The sequence below is a fragment of the Thalassophryne amazonica genome, chromosome 1 (genome assembly GCF_902500255.1).
Source record: "Thalassophryne amazonica chromosome 1, fThaAma1.1, whole genome shotgun sequence".
In the NCBI taxonomy this organism is placed as follows: Eukaryota; Metazoa; Chordata; class Actinopteri; order Batrachoidiformes; family Batrachoididae; genus Thalassophryne; species Thalassophryne amazonica.
The window spans coordinates 88,767,395-88,783,261 of NC_047103.1; the positions used below are offsets into that span (position 1 = coordinate 88,767,395).

General features: G+C 40.7%; 1 protein-coding gene across 1 annotated transcript in view; it reads left to right on the plus strand.

Moving 5' to 3' along the window:
• The window catches only part of LOC117508966 (kinesin-1 heavy chain-like), a 119,869-nt gene that overhangs the window by 84,779 nt on the left and 19,223 nt on the right, over nucleotides 1-15,867 (plus strand). Inside the window, 6 exon segments of the mRNA XM_034168825.1 lie at nucleotides 3,088-3,105; nucleotides 3,107-3,234; nucleotides 7,626-7,825; nucleotides 9,958-10,026; nucleotides 11,529-11,735; nucleotides 11,838-11,981. Of these exon segments, the coding sequence (XP_034024716.1) occupies nucleotides 3,088-3,105; nucleotides 3,107-3,234; nucleotides 7,626-7,825; nucleotides 9,958-10,026; nucleotides 11,529-11,735; nucleotides 11,838-11,981 (766 nt within the window).

The window sequence follows — 15,867 nt, forward strand, 5'->3', positions numbered from 1 at the left end:
TGGAAATGATTGTTGTACAAAAGCTTCAGATATCTGTCGCTGAGATAGATGATGACTGCAGTGCAGTTTGAAGCAGAAACGAGGTGATAATCGGTGAATTGCTTATACGCTCCGAAATGACGCATGCACAGTGAAAGCAGGGTGGACCGACTTTTAGAGGGGACCATTCGGTCAGCGACACCGGCACCAATGGGCCTCAGGTTCTATATTGAACTTACCTCTTCCAACTGTAGGGTAGATTGGCTGGGGACAGAGCAATGTAATAATATGCAGTCCTATATAATCAAGGGGAAATAGATCAGTGGAAGCAGTCTGGGTGGTTGATCATTTAAATGCACTTACGAGGTCTGTCAGTAAAGTAATGGTCCTTTTTTTTTTCCAAAAACTATATGGATTTCATTCATATGTTTTTACGTCAGACATGCTTGAACCCTCGTGCGCATGCGTGAGTTTTTCCACGCCTGTCGTGACGTCATTCGCCTGTGAGCACGCCTTGGGAAGGAGTGGTCCTGCCCCCTCGTCGGATTTTCATTGTCTGGAAATGGCGGAATGAAAAGGACTTTTTTCCATCAGAATTTTTTCAGAAGCTGTTAGAGACTGGCACCTGGAAACCATTCGAAAAATTTATCTGGCTTTTGGTGAAAATTTTACGGGCTTCACAGAGAATAAGGTCTGTTAGTACAGCTTTAAGGACCCCTTTAAGGACGCTCGGTGCACCGCGCTCCGAGCTGCAACGACACGGCACAAGCCGCCGGGCCATTTCTAAACGGATGGCTCTGTGGATATGAGATCATTGTGTGCTCTTTCTCTGATTATCACAAGAACTGGACATCAGCCATTGTCCACCAGATTTCACTTTTAACAAGAGATTTTGTCATGGAAAGCCGCGCGGAGGCTTCGCGCGTCACGACCGATTCGCTTTGGAAGCGAGACAAAGGAACACCTCTGTTTCGGCGTGTCAGAGGACATGTTTGGACATGTCCAGCTCTCCACAATTTCACTGATACTTACTGGACTGGTAAGCATTGAAAGCCGAGATAGACATACGATACTTTATGGACAGACCTTGTATATATGAATAAAAGACAGTGTATGTATGTGGCATGGTTTGTGTTCGCTATGCACAGCCACAGTAATTAAGCAATCGACACCAAACTTACTATGGTGACTTGGGGCACCAAGGGGGAGGTCACTGGGGCCCTTAGGTTGAAAGCGTACATGCGCAAACACACACGGTCAGCCTTATATATCAGATCACGACCTACTCATTGGAGCCCTTAGTTTTGCATTTCCCTTGGTACTCAGGTCAGGTATCAAGCATCACACTTTACCCTAGTAGCAGCTGGCTAGGGTGCACTTTAATTACAATCTGAACAGGCCAGCATGCACTGCGTTCAAGTTAAGGTGCACAGTTTTTTCATTTAAAATGTACCTGCTGTGTACGTCATGCCAGAGCATTGCTGTGATATGACATGCTGTCACCTTTTATCATCATTCACTTGAGTCTCATGAATGTTACAAACTGCTCTCTGAAAATTAATAACATACACACAATGCAATGCAACTTACTACACCTTAACTAAAGTGACATGAAATGTAAAATGACATGGCTCAACGTCATCTCTATTACCCGTGTGTAGAACTGGTAACTCAGATAGTTTTAGATACTTATGGACATTTCTGGATAGAATGAAGGCAGAAATCGTCGAAGTCAAAATGGTGAGTGATTTTATTTTCCCATTTTCTTCATATATTGTCCTATAACCCCAATTCCAATAAAGTTGGGACGTTGTGTAAAATGTAAATAAAAACAATACAGTGATTTGCAAATCCTCTTCAAGCCATATTCAACTGAATACACCACAAAGACAAGATATTTAATGTTCAAACTGATAAACTTTATTGTTTTGGGGCAAATATTTGCTCATTTTGAAATGGATGCCTGCAACACGTTTCAAAAAAGTTGGGACGGGGCAACAAAAGACTGGGAAAGTTGAATGCTCAAAGCACACCTAATTGGAAACAGGTGAATGTCATGATTGGGTATAAAAGGAGTATCCTCAAAAGGCTCAACCATTCACAAGCAAAGATGGGGTGAGGATCATCACTTTGTGAACAACTGCATGAAAAAAATAGTCCAACAGTTTAAGAACAGTGTTTCTCAACGTTCAGTTTAGAATTTAGAGATTCCATCATCTACAGTCCATAATATAATCAGAAGATTCAGAGAATCTGGAGAACTCTCTACATGTAAGCAGCAAGGCCGAAAACCAACATTTAATGCCCGTGACCTCCGATCCCTCAAGCAGCACTGCATTAAAAATCGACATCATTGTGTAAAGGAATTACTGCGTGGGCTCAGGAACACTTCAGAAAACCATTTGGTCTGATGAGTCCACATTTCAAATTGTTTTTGGAAATCATGGACGTCGTATCCTCTGGACAAAAGAGGAAAAAGACCATCTAGATTGCTACCAGCGCAAAGTTCAGAAGCCAGCATCTGTGATGGTATGGGGGTGTGTTAGTGCCCATGGCATGGGCAACTTACACATCTGTGATGGCACCATCAATGCTGAAAGGTACATCCAGGTTTTGGAGCAACACATGCTGCTATCCAAGCAACGTCTTTTTCAGGAACGTCCCTGCTTATTTCAGCAAGACAATGCCAAGCCACATTCTGCACATCTTACAACAGGCAAGAATGTATTTAATTTTTTTATGATTTGGGGACAAACTATTTCTGTATTCAGTTTTCTTTACAAATATCTGACACATTTCTGAATGCTGAGATTGTTGTGAATATTCTGATATACAGCACATGGGGCTTATACAAAAAAGGTACCTTAAAATGGGAAGTAGTGAAAGTATGGTAAAATATAGAAAATACCCCTAAACCTCACAGGGTCAAAGGACAAAATGTCATTAAAAAGCTTGCTGTGGCAGCTTCTGTGTGTGATCTTTAGTGTGGGAAAAGAGCTAATATGCCTCAGAGGAGGCACATGGATTTCCACACCCTCTACCAGAAAACCGCTTTGTTTCTGCATTAAAAAAAGTCTAAAAGTGTCTCTCATCTTTGTGTCTCACTAGGGCCAAAACCATTAAAAACAGTGAGTCTGAATGTGGAACTGACAGCAGAGCAATGGAAGAAAAAATGGGAGAAGGAGAAAGAGAAAAACAAGACTCTGAAAAACACCGTCACATGGTTGGAGAATGAACTAAACCGCTGGAGGACTGGTAAGGACTCTCCAATAAAAAAATATAAAGGACATCTGGGAAAATTAAGACACAGTTGTGTGTGTTTGCCTCCTCTCCAAATGGCACCTCAGAATTGAGCCAAACCTGGCATGCGTATACTTTGACATACAGGGAGTGACATAGGCAATTGAGCACTATAGTAGTAGTTACTGTTAACGAGAGAGACACACTTTTGTATGCAGCACAGCATAAACATTTGTTTGTATTTGCACTGCTGTTTCAAAAGTAAAGGAGAGTGTGGTAGAGAGATGAAGAAGAGAGTACAGGCAGGGTGGAGAAAAGTGACAGGAGTGATGTGTGACCAAAGAATATGAGTGAAGAGGAAAGTCTACAAGACAGTAGTGAGACCAGCTATGTTGTACGGCTTAGAGACGGTGGCACTAACAAAAAGACAGGAGGCAGAGCTGGAGATGTTGTGATTATCTTTGGGAGTGATGAGAGCCAATAAAAATAATTTAATTTGTATAGGACTTTAACAAGAACAAAATGATTTACAAATGATTTACAAACTAAATCATTCATTCATATACTATACCCACTAACTCCAGTTAAGGGTACCATCTAGAAGCCCCCCTACTGGAGTCTGTCCCAGCAGTCATAGGGTATGAGGCGGTGTAGAGCCTAGACAGGACACCAGTTTATCGCAGGGCCACATACAGGCTTCACAGAGAATAAGGTCTGTTAGTACAGCTTTAAGGACCCCTTTAAGGACGCTCGGTGCACCGCGCTCCGAGCTGCAACGACGCGGCACAAGCCGCCGGAATAATATATATATTCAGAATAATAGTAGTGCTATGTGACTAAAAAGATGAATGCAGGTTTTGAGTATGTTTCTTATTGTTACATGGGAAACAAGGCACCAGTAGATGCAGTAGATTCTCACAAATCCAACAAGACCAAATATTCATGATATGCACACTCTTAAGGCTATGAAATTGGGCTATTAGTAAAAAAAAAAGTAGAAAAGGGGGTGTTCACTATAATAGTAGCATCTGCTGTTGATGCTACTGTTATCATCTGTGAGGCATTAATTTTGTTGGTTTGGAACCAAGATTTTGCTCAGTTACTAGTGTGCTTGGGGTCATTGTCTTGTTGAAACACCCATTTCAAGGGCATGTCCTCTTCAGCACAAGGCAACATGACCTCTTCAAGTATTTTGACATATCCAAACTGATCCATGATACCTGGTATGCGATATATAGGCCCAACACCATAGTAGGAGAAACATGCCCATATCATGATGCTTGGACCACCATGCTTCACTGTCTTCACTGTGAACTGTGGCTTGAATTCAGAGTTTGGGGGTTGTCTCACAAACTGTCTGCAACCCTTGGACCCAAAAACAACAATTTTACTCTCATCAGTCCAAAAAATATTCCTCCATTTCTCTTTAGGCCAGCTGATGTGTTGTAACCTCTTCTGCATGTCTTTTATTTAACAGAGGGACTTTGCGGGGGATTCTTGCAAATAAATTAGCTTCACACAGGTGTCTTCTAACTGTCACAGCACTTACAGACAACTCCAGACTGTCTTTGATCATCCTGGAGCTGATCAGTGGGTGAGCCTTTGCCATTCTGCTTATTCTTCTATCCATTTTGATGGTTGTTTTCAGTTTTCTTCCACACGTCTCTGTTTTTTTTTTTTGTCCATTTTAAAGCATTGGAGATCATTGTAGATGAACAGCCTATAATTTTTTGCACCTGCGTATAAGTTTTCCCCTCTCCATTCAACTTTTTAATCAAACTACGCTGTTCTTCTGAACAATGTCTTGAACGTCCCATTTTCCTCAGGCTTTCAAAGAGAAAAGCATGTTCAACAGGTGCTGGCTTCATCCTTAAATAGGGGACACCTGATTCACACCTGTTTGTTCCACAAAATTGACGAACTCACTAACTGAATGCCACACTACTATTATTGTGAACACCCCCTTTTCTACTTTTTTTTTACTAATAGCCCAATTTCATAGCCTTAAGAGTGTGCATATCATGAATGCTTGGTCTTGTTGTATTTGTGAGAATCTACTGAATCTACTGGTACCTTGTTTCCCATGTAACAATAAGAAATATACTCAAAACCTGGATTAATCTTTTTAGTCACATAGCACTACTATTATTCTGAACACTACTGTATAGACAGAAGAAAACACATTCACGGACACCTACGGTCAATTTAAAGTTTCAAATTCACCTGACCAGCATGTCTTTGGAAGCAGAAGGAACCTGGAGCAAACCCACAAAAACACAGGGAGAACATGCAAACTCCATACAGAAAAGCCCCAGGTGGGAAGGGATCCCACGACCTTCTTGCTGTAAAGCAACAGTGCTAACCACTAATCCACCATGCTGCGTCAAACCAAATTAATAAAATGTAAAATTACTTCAAATAAATTCTTCTTTGTTAGAGAAAGATAGTCAACAACATGAGAAAAAGAATTCCAGGAAATCACATTGTAGGATTTTTAAAGAATTTATTTGTAAATTATGGTGGAAAATAAGTATTTGGTCAAAAACAAACAAGCAAGATATCTGGCTCTCACAGACCTGTAACTTCTTCTTTAAGAAGCTCTTCTGTCCTCCACCTCTTACCTGTATTAATGGCACCTGTTAGAACTCGTTATCTGTATAAAAGACACCTGTCCACAGCCTCAAACAGTCAGACTCCAAACTCAACCATGGCCAAGACCAAAGAGCTGTCAAAGGACACCAGGAAGAAAATTGTAGATGTGCACCAGGCTGGGAAGAGTGAATCTACAATAGTCAAGCAGGTTGGTGTGAACAAATCAACTGTGGGAGCAATTGTAAGAAAATGGAAGACATACAAGATCATTGATAATGTCCCTCGATCTGGGGCTACACGCAAGATGTCATCCTGTGGAGTCAAAATGACCATGAGAACGGTGAACAAAAATCCCCAAACTACACGAAGGGACTTGATGAAAGACCTGCAGAGAGCTGGGACCAAGGTAACAAAGGCGACACACTACACAGAGACGGACTCAAATCCTGCAGTGCCAGGCGTGTCCCCCTGCTTAAGCTAGTACGTGTTCAGGCCCATCTGAAGTTTGCCAGAGAGCATATGGATGATCCAGAAGAGGATTGGGAGAATATCATGTTTTCAGATGAAACCAAAATAGAACATTTTCATAAAAACTCAACTTGTCGTGTTTGGAGGAAGACGAATGCTGAGTTGCATTCCCCGAAGACCATATCTACTGTGAAGCATGGGGGTGGAAACATCATGCTTTGGGGCTGTTTTTCCGCAAAGGGGACAGGACGACTGATCCATGTTAAGGGAAGAATGAACGTGGCCATGTATCATGGGATTTTAAGCCAAAACCTCCTTCCATCAGTGAGAGCATTGACAATGCAGTGTGGCTGGGTCTTCCAGCAAGACAATGATCTTAAACACATCGCTCGGGCAATAAGGAGTGGCTCCGTAAAAAGCATTTCAAGGTCCTGGAGTGGCCAAGCCAGTCTCCAGACCTCAACCCCATAGAAAATTTGTTGAGGGAGTTGAAAATCCATGTTGCCCAGCGACAGCCCCAAAAACATCACTGCTCTAGAGGAGATCTGCATGGAGGAATGGGCCAAAATATCAGCTACAGTGTTTGCAAACCTGGTGAAGATTTACAGGAAACATTTGACCTCTGTCATTGCCAACAATGATTATGTTACAAAGTATTGAGTTTAACTTTTGTTATTGACCAGATACTTATTTTCCACCATAATTTACAAATAAATTCTTTAAAAATCCTACAATGTGATTTCCTGGATTTTTTTTTTCTCATTTTGTCTCTCATAGTTGAAGTGTACCTATGTTGAAAATTACAGACCTCTCTCATGTTTCTAAGTAGGAGAACTTGCACAATCAGGGACTGACTAAATACTTTTTTACCCCACTGTATTTCCATATGTGAGCCACGTTTGGTGGACATCGGAGTGAAAAATCATATTTGTGAACTTTGACTACAGTAACTGCAAACGTTTGCTAAAATAAACTCCTAAAAAGGCAGTTTTGAGGTCGTCATCTGTCCATCTAAGGTTTGTAGGAAAAAGCCAAAGGACCTCAGAGGTGTAGGGGAACAGACGGATCAACAAAAACTTAGTCCTTTTTGGCCAAAATAAATCCCCGAAGTGTCACATTTCATGCACACAGCAGGTTTGGTGGAAATTAGCCCAAGCACCTTGGAAAATTAATGAAACAAACATATACAAACATTTCTCAATGTTTCCATAGTATGAATGACTCTTATAATCCCTGAGTTACATCAGTACACCTGTTTGTCATCACATTTTATGAGACACAGATTTGAGAATACAGTGTTGTGTCTCTGTGGGGTGTCTGAGCTGTGCCTCTCTCGCCCCCTGCAGGAGAGACTGTGCCAGTGGAGGAGCAGTTTGACAAAGAGAAGGCCAAAGCAGAGGTGCAGGCCCTGGACAATGTGTTTAACAACAAGAAGTCATCAGCTTCTCCAGCCCTCAGTGCACTTCCAGGCCTTCAGCTCACAGCCGCTGAGAAAGAAAAGTATGAGGCAGAACTGGCCAAGCTCTATAAATCTCTGGATGACAAGGTACCCATCCACGGGCCACACTTTGGTTTACATTTACTTTTCATTTAGAGTGGATGAACATGATCTGGTGTTCTGTCAGCATTGTAGTGTGTTCGCAGTCTCATCACACTTAAAGGACATGTCGCACTGAAATCATAATTTAGATTTAGGTTGTTAGTAACCATCCTATGATTCACCGGAATTAACTTTGTGCACTTCCATAACCGGTTTCAAAGTATATGGCATTCACAACAAACAGCTACAGAGACTGCCGAAAACAAAGTCCAGTGAGTACTGGAGTGTTTCCGACAGCAGTGATGTAGCTATTAGAAGCGTCCCAGCGTGCATGTGAATGGAATGTAGCTACTAACATTAAGAACTGAAGCACAGATTAATTCCAAAGTTTACATAAGTGTGATGTTGTGTTATGAGTTTTTCTAAGTGAAAACTGTTCATTCTGATGCAGTCACGGTAAAAGCAGCCGCCCTGAGAAAGTTTAGTGCAGCTGCACTGCCATTAGTCATAAAGGCCGCCTGTTAAAATCAGTCTCTGGCTCTGCTTGAGGCTCAGCTTTGTGCCCACTTACGCAGTCTTTTGTGTTCTGCTGCATCTTTTTGTCTCTGCTGTTGGGCGCTCATTAAATCAAGCAAAAATGTTATGAGACCCCCAGAAGTTAAAAAAAATGCTTTAAAGTTGTGTGACCTGGAGAACAGTTGGTCATTGAGCAGAAGACATCAGAAGAGACTGACACCATGGACCTGTTCCACGCTGATTTCAAGGAGATGTTGGACTGCGGGTTGATGCTGGAAGGACATGATGATGGGCCAGTTCTTCTGTCCTTATTGCTACATGTATGGACATCTTGTCCCAGAAGAACAGATTGACACCATGGACCCGTTCCCCGCTGACCTCAAGGAGATGTTGGACTGCAGGGTGATGCTGGGAGGATTGATGGGCCAATCCACCTGTCTATACTGCTACAGGTATGGACATCTCATCCCAGAAGAACCGGTTCTGCAAGAGGCAGGACCAGCTGAAGAACCTTTGGCCAATCACAAGCTGCATAACACCACAAACATGAGCAGTGCCATCTGTTTGATGGATTACGTGGCTGGTGAGGACATCTGCCTATTCATGCGTGACCACGTCTTCCATGCCCTCTGTGTTGGGGCATGGTTACAGGAGAACACCATCTGCCCAATCTGCAGAGCCGACGTGTGACAACTGAGCCAGTTTGAGGCTGAGTGTGAAGCGAGTGGGATGATAATCAGCACCTCGAAATCTGAGACCATTGTCCTCTGTCGGAAAACAGTGGATTGTCACCTCTGGGTGAGGGGAGAGTTAGTGCATCAGGTGGAGGAGTTTAAATATCTCAGGGTCTTGTTCATGATTGGGGGTAAATTGCAGGGAGAGATTGATAAACTGATTGGGGCGGTGTCTGAAATTTTACGGATGTTGTACCGGACCGTCGTGCTGAAGAAGGAGCTGAACCGGAAGGCGAGACTCTCAAGTTACCAGTCTGTTTACACTCCTATCCTCACCTATGGCCATGAGCTTTGTATCATGACTGAAAGAACAAGATCACAGATACAAGCAGCAGAAATGAGATTCCTCCGTTGACAATCAGGGAGGGAGTCTGAGTAGAGCTCCTACTTCTTTGTTTTGAAATGAGCCAGTTGAGGTGGTTTGGGCATCTGGTAAGGATTCTCCCTGGAGGTCTTACAGACACGTCCAGACACATGCTGGAGAGATTATATTTCCCAGCTGTGTTGGGAATGCCTTGGTATTCCCGGGAACAGGTACAGAACTTTGCAGAGGATGCTCTGCTGCCACTGCAACCTGGACAAGCTGCTGAAAATGAATGAATGGCTTCACTCTGTTTTATTAGACATTTTTCCCTGCATTTTAATCTGTTTACATGTTCAAAATAAAGATTTCATTCATAACAACCATAATAAACAACAATATTATTATTTTACAAATGATAATCAGTAATATGTCATTTTTGTCATGGTTACATGAAATTGTAGTATTCACAATGACCAGTAGATGGCAGGCCTGAATGTGTTAAAGGAAAACAAAATGACTGAGATGTTTGTCTTTTATTGGGCCTCGTCTTCTCCTCTCCGTGACAATCCTTCTCTTCTTTCTAGGATGATGAGATCAACCAGCAGTCTCAGTTTGTGGAGAAACTGAAACAACAGATGTTGGACCAAGAGGAGGTGAGGCAGCTCCTTCTGCTGCTCTCTCCTGCTGTCAGCACAAACCCACGGTGACAGCTGAGACCACAGACAGCCTGTAAAATTAAAGTGTAAAGGTCTTTGGAGATCTGTCCCATTGCATTTTAATTTGTAGCCAAATATCTTGATATTTTGTGGAGCTAATGTATAAATATTCCCATACCTTGATGTCATGCTTGTACAGGTAACATTACATTAAAAAAATGCCCAAAAGATTTTAAATATACATCACTTTACACTGATAATTATTTCATGTCAGACATGGTTCACCAGGCGGGGTTAATATACACCAGTAATGTACTTTTGTACTTCACCCCTCCCCACCCCACCTCATATCTCAAATGATTGAATGAATGATTTCTGCTGCAGCAGGACAGGACATGTCATCCCTTTGATAGGAGTATAAACTAGGTTGATGAGATAAGGGCACTTTGCACAAAATGTCTTTGGGCGGGGGGGGGCACACCAAAGGAAGTGATAGAGACAAACTTTGAGCACCATCTGCACTGTGTGCCTTGAACTCTCTACACTTGCATAGTAAAATTAGAAAGATTTACTCATATAGCTGCTCGAAGGATGTTGTTTTGAAACATAACTGTGCTTAAAATACAGGCTGCCAAATATTGTTGTCACACCATATTTCATATTTTGGTTGTCTTTTTGTGACCATTGTGACTTTCATCAAGATCACAGAATTTCATCCAAAAAAAAAAATTGGTGTCCATTTGAATGTAGGTACTTCTTATGACCCAAGTGTGAATAAAACTGCAGTCCAGTGCTGTCACAGTGTAATGCAGGGACGGCGGGGGGGACGCTGGCAGCTTCATGTGCATCGGAGGGCAGAATGCACCAGAGCAAAAGTGAACAGTTTTTACCTTAGCATTAACAGTGCTGCAACTTGTATCTAACACCAAGTCTCTGTGTGGGTTTGTCCTTCCTAATCCTTCCATTAATTAACATTCATAATGCATGGTGGCAATGAACAATGTTCATACAGCAGTAGAGGGAAGAACCCAGCGGTCACACCAGTCATTACACCTTCAGGATTTAGTGGAGGCTTTGGCTAGAGCTAGAACTTGGCCCTCTGGTTTAATCTCAATAACAGATGGCACTGATTGGATAATTTTATGTTATGGCCACAACGTGGCCATAAATACTGACAATTCCATTCCTTTGCATTCACTGCGCTGGCTTGCAATGATAGATTGCACCGTGTTGGTGAGCACACCTAACATGCACCATGTGTCAATGATTGCAATGCTCAGCCCCTCAGTGTGCACAGCAGGATTTCAATGTAGAAAGGCCCCATGGTATGCAGATATTTCTGCCTTAGCAGTTTTGGGTTAATTACAGACAGACTACCTGGAAACTACAGTAGAATGAAAAATCTGTACTGCTGTGAGTTGTACTTCAGTACATATGTGGTCTGCAACACGTGAGTGAATATTCCTGTCTTCTTTTATGCTCACCATCTTCACACACAGCTCTTGGCCTCCTCGCGCTGGGACCACGACAATTTGCAGAAAGAGCTAAACCGGCTGCTAGCTGAGAATGAAGCCTCCAAGGAAGAGGTCAAGGAGGTGCTGCAAGCCCTGGAGGAGCTGGCTGTCAACTACGACCAGAAGAGCCAAGAGATCGAGGACAAAACAAAGGAATTTGAGGCTCTCAGTGAGGAGCTCAATGAGAAGTCTGTAAGCAGGTCAAAGTCTTGTTTTGCAGTTGTCCTGAATGCACAAGAAATTATGACAGAGATATACATTTACATGGTGTGTGTTTGGTTACTTTGTCTCCAGAGCTCTTTGGCTTCCATCGACTCTGAGCTCCAGAAGCTTAAGGAGATGACGAATCACCAGAAGAAGAGAGTAATGGAGATGATGTCGTCATTACTCAAAGACCTGGCTGAAATTGGCATCATTGTGGGAAGCAATGACACAAAGGTTACCCGTCTGATGTATTGTTCAAACAGCGGCTCAAATATACAAATATCTGCTATTGACATGATTCATTGACTTACAGGAAATAAACCAAAATTTTATTGATAGTTAATTAATAGCCTAATTACAGATTTAGTCAGGTCAAATTAGTTTCTTGGGAAAGAACAAGATTAGTGGGCAAGAATTTTTTTTTTTATTTTAAATGAATCCAGAGACCAGCTCCTCACACTCCCAAAACAAAAGGTAGTCACCACATTAGTTTATAGGTACAGTGAGCACACAGCACTGCATACTGAAAACAAATCATAACAGGAAAAAAAACCTAAAGAAAGCAGTACAGTGCTGTATGGTAAATCTGTCAGGAGCAGACAATACTGCGATATACTGCTTTTTATAAAGACGATGACAGTGTTTGGGATTTTTATTTGTGCATTTGTTTTGTGTTTATGAATGCAGCTCCGTTAACGGTATATAAATATTGTAGCGATTGTTGGGCCCGTTACTAAGACTGAATTGTTGTGGTGCAATGCATTATGGGAGTTCAGGGTTTTTTGATTATTGTTGTTGTGGTTCATGTTGGTTTAGCAGTGTTGCTAGTGTTATAGATTTGTTGTGTTTTTGTAGTTCAAGTAGTGTAGTCAGGTGGTTTAAAAGTTATGTTGTCACCATGAGCCTTGCATTTGATGCCTTCTGCCACTGTCTGTAGTGTACCTTAATTGAGAGAGTGGTATCAACTCAGAACATGGCACCATTTTGTTTCCAACTGCGCAGAACTACTGAATGAACCTTTTGTTTTCATCTTTTTTTAAAAAAAATCATTTAACCACATACAGATACAGGTGCTATCAAAAAAAATATAAAAATAGTTAAGCTATCAAATTTACAATTTATGATTTATGCTTCTGCAGCTCTGTAATTCTGTGTCATACAATGATATGTGTGACAGGTTTGAAGTTCTCTGTCTCTGGATCATGCTGTATTATGGACTAATTTGACCCTCAACAAGTCTGAGCTCGGTGTGAAAAAAATAAACGGTCGGACTTTTAATCACAGAAATGACTCCGGTCCCACATGTGAGGGGAATGGATGGAAATACATTGCGGTCGGACAAGACATTTTATCTGACGCGAATGAAAAATACATTGTACAAAATCGGTTATATACGGTGTTTATTACATGTAAAACAATACAAAAACTTTGGGACTTTTTTGTCCGGTGACTGTGAATTTCTGGTTTATACTATGATGGTTTAGGTGAGTTTTACCCTACATGGGACAGAACAATAAATTTACCTCTCAAAACTTTGACGGTGAAGTCTGCTTCCATCCCACCAGCTGACTTTATTTTCCAAACTTTTCTTCTGTTTGGATCTGAAGGGAATTTGTACAGCTTGAAGCCCTTGCTGTGTCTATTTGTGGCTCCAAATGCACAACAACCCAGCATTTTCAGCAAATAAATAGAATAACTGGATTTCCATGCAGACACATTAACTATTTTGGAACCAAGAAGGCACCATGAGTCACGTGAGCGTTTTTTTAAATCATGTCACCACCATGGAAATAGAGACCTGGAATGGACATCACGTGACTAGTGGCGTGCCGCACGGCGGCCATTACTATGGGTGGAGAGAGCGCCTTGAGCCAGTTAAACAGAAGCGAAATAAGGGGAAAAAAGACAGCCAGTGCATCAACTGCACAAACTACAAAAACAAATTCTCGAATACTAAAATGAACTGTACAATAGCCTTAATGTAATTATGTAAAACAAATGTCTATTTTAAAGTCGTTATGTCACAATTCAATATCGATATACTGAGACTATAACTCAACGCCATAAGTTCTTTTCATTAAGCTATATATATATATATATATATACACAGTGAGGAAAATAAGTATTTGAACACCATGCGGTTTTGCAAGTTGTCCCACTTAGAAATCATGGAGGGGTCTGAAATTTTCATCTTAGGTGCATGTCCACTGTGAGACACATAATCTAAAAAAATCCAGAAATCACAATGTATGATTTTTTAATAATTTATTTGTGTGTTACTGCTGCAAATAAGTATTTGAACACCTACCAACCAAGATTTATATTTAAATACATAAGGATTTTTTTTTTTTATCCGAGCTTTTAATCAGCTTGAATACAACTTACAAGGCTTCATTTATAAAAATCCATTGAGAATTATGATGACAGGAAAAAAAAAAACAGTAAATTCCCCAAATTTCCACACTTTACATAAAACTTTTTTTTCTACCTAGGCATGGGTAGAAAAAAAAAATTGCTCTTTCATTAGAAAGAGCAATTAAAAGGGCTTTGAAACAAACCTACGTTTATTAAAATATGTTAACAAATAGCGACAGTAGAGTGAGAAAAGCAGAACAGTTTGTCATAATTTCCCCAAATTTCTGCATTTTACATAAAAGTTTTTTTTTTCACCCACACATGCATAGGTTCATTGGAAAGAGCTTTCAAAAGGGCTTTAAAACAAGCCTACATTTATTAAAATCTGTTAAGAAATAGTGACGCTAGTGCAAAAAGAGCAGTCAGTTTATTATTGATGATCGGCACATCTCCACCCTTAGTAATGGCGCCTTCCTGTCCTGAGCTACGCTAATAGATTGAGGCGCGCATGTCTATTCCAGGTCTATATTTCCAGGGTCACCCACTCTCTCAATTAACTCTCTAAAGACAAAAGCTCTGGTTCGTTCTTCCACGCAGCTTGCCACAATATATAATAACATAGAGATAAAGTGTGACTTATTTTGATAAAGATGATGACAGTGTTTGGGGTTTTATTTTTTATGTGTTTGTGATCACCTTTGAATTTACTCAGCAGCTCCTGTGGTGCTTAAACTCAAAATTGGCTTATCAGTAGCCGACAGTGTACAGAGTCAATGCTGAATGAATGAAAACTGTTTATTTCGAACATTTGATACAACAACAATTACAAGATAGATCAGTAAAGACAACAACAAAAAAGTTCCTACTGTGTACCCAACATGTCCGAAAAGGGGTAGGGTGAAGCATCAGCTTATTTATCCCTACCCCTTCTTCCCCACAAGCAGTAATACCCTTTGCCACATATACACATAGATTCCTACACACCTAAACCGATATCAATATATATATATATATATACATATATATACACATACATATATACATACACAAACATACACCTACACATACCTACTTACATACAAAATACTATATATTTACAAGCCGAAGCAAAAAACAAAAACACCCTAACACTCATTACCCTTCCTCCTCCCTATACCCAGAAAAAAACATATTTTTGTACCGCTGTTTGAACTGGTTCATGCTTGGACATTGCTTGAGCCCCACTCCCAATCTGTTCCACATCCTCACCCCACAGACAGAAATACAGAAACCTTTTAATGTTGTTCGTGCCCACTGATGCTTTAAATTAAATTTCCCCCTCAGACTGTAATCCCCTGATCTGTTAAAAAACATATTTTTAATATTTGCTGGAAGTAAATTGTTTATTGCTTTATACACAATTTGTACTGTTTGAAAATGAACCAAGTCTGTGAATTTTAAGAATTTGGATTGTAAAAATAGTGGATTTGTATGATCTCTATAGCCAGTATTATGAATGATTCTTATAGCTCTTTTCTGCATTACTGATAGTGATTGTGTTGTACCTTTATAAGTATTACCCCATACCTCTGCACAGTACTGTAAATATGGTAAAACCAGTGAGCAGTAAAGAATGCGGAGTGAGTTGTGGTCCAGAATATGTTTCGCTTTGTTTAGAACTGAAATGCTTCTTGACAGTTTACTTTGTATATGTTTTATATGAGTCTTCCAGTTTATCTTATCATCTATTATCACCCCCAGAAACTTATTTTCATGTACCCTTTCA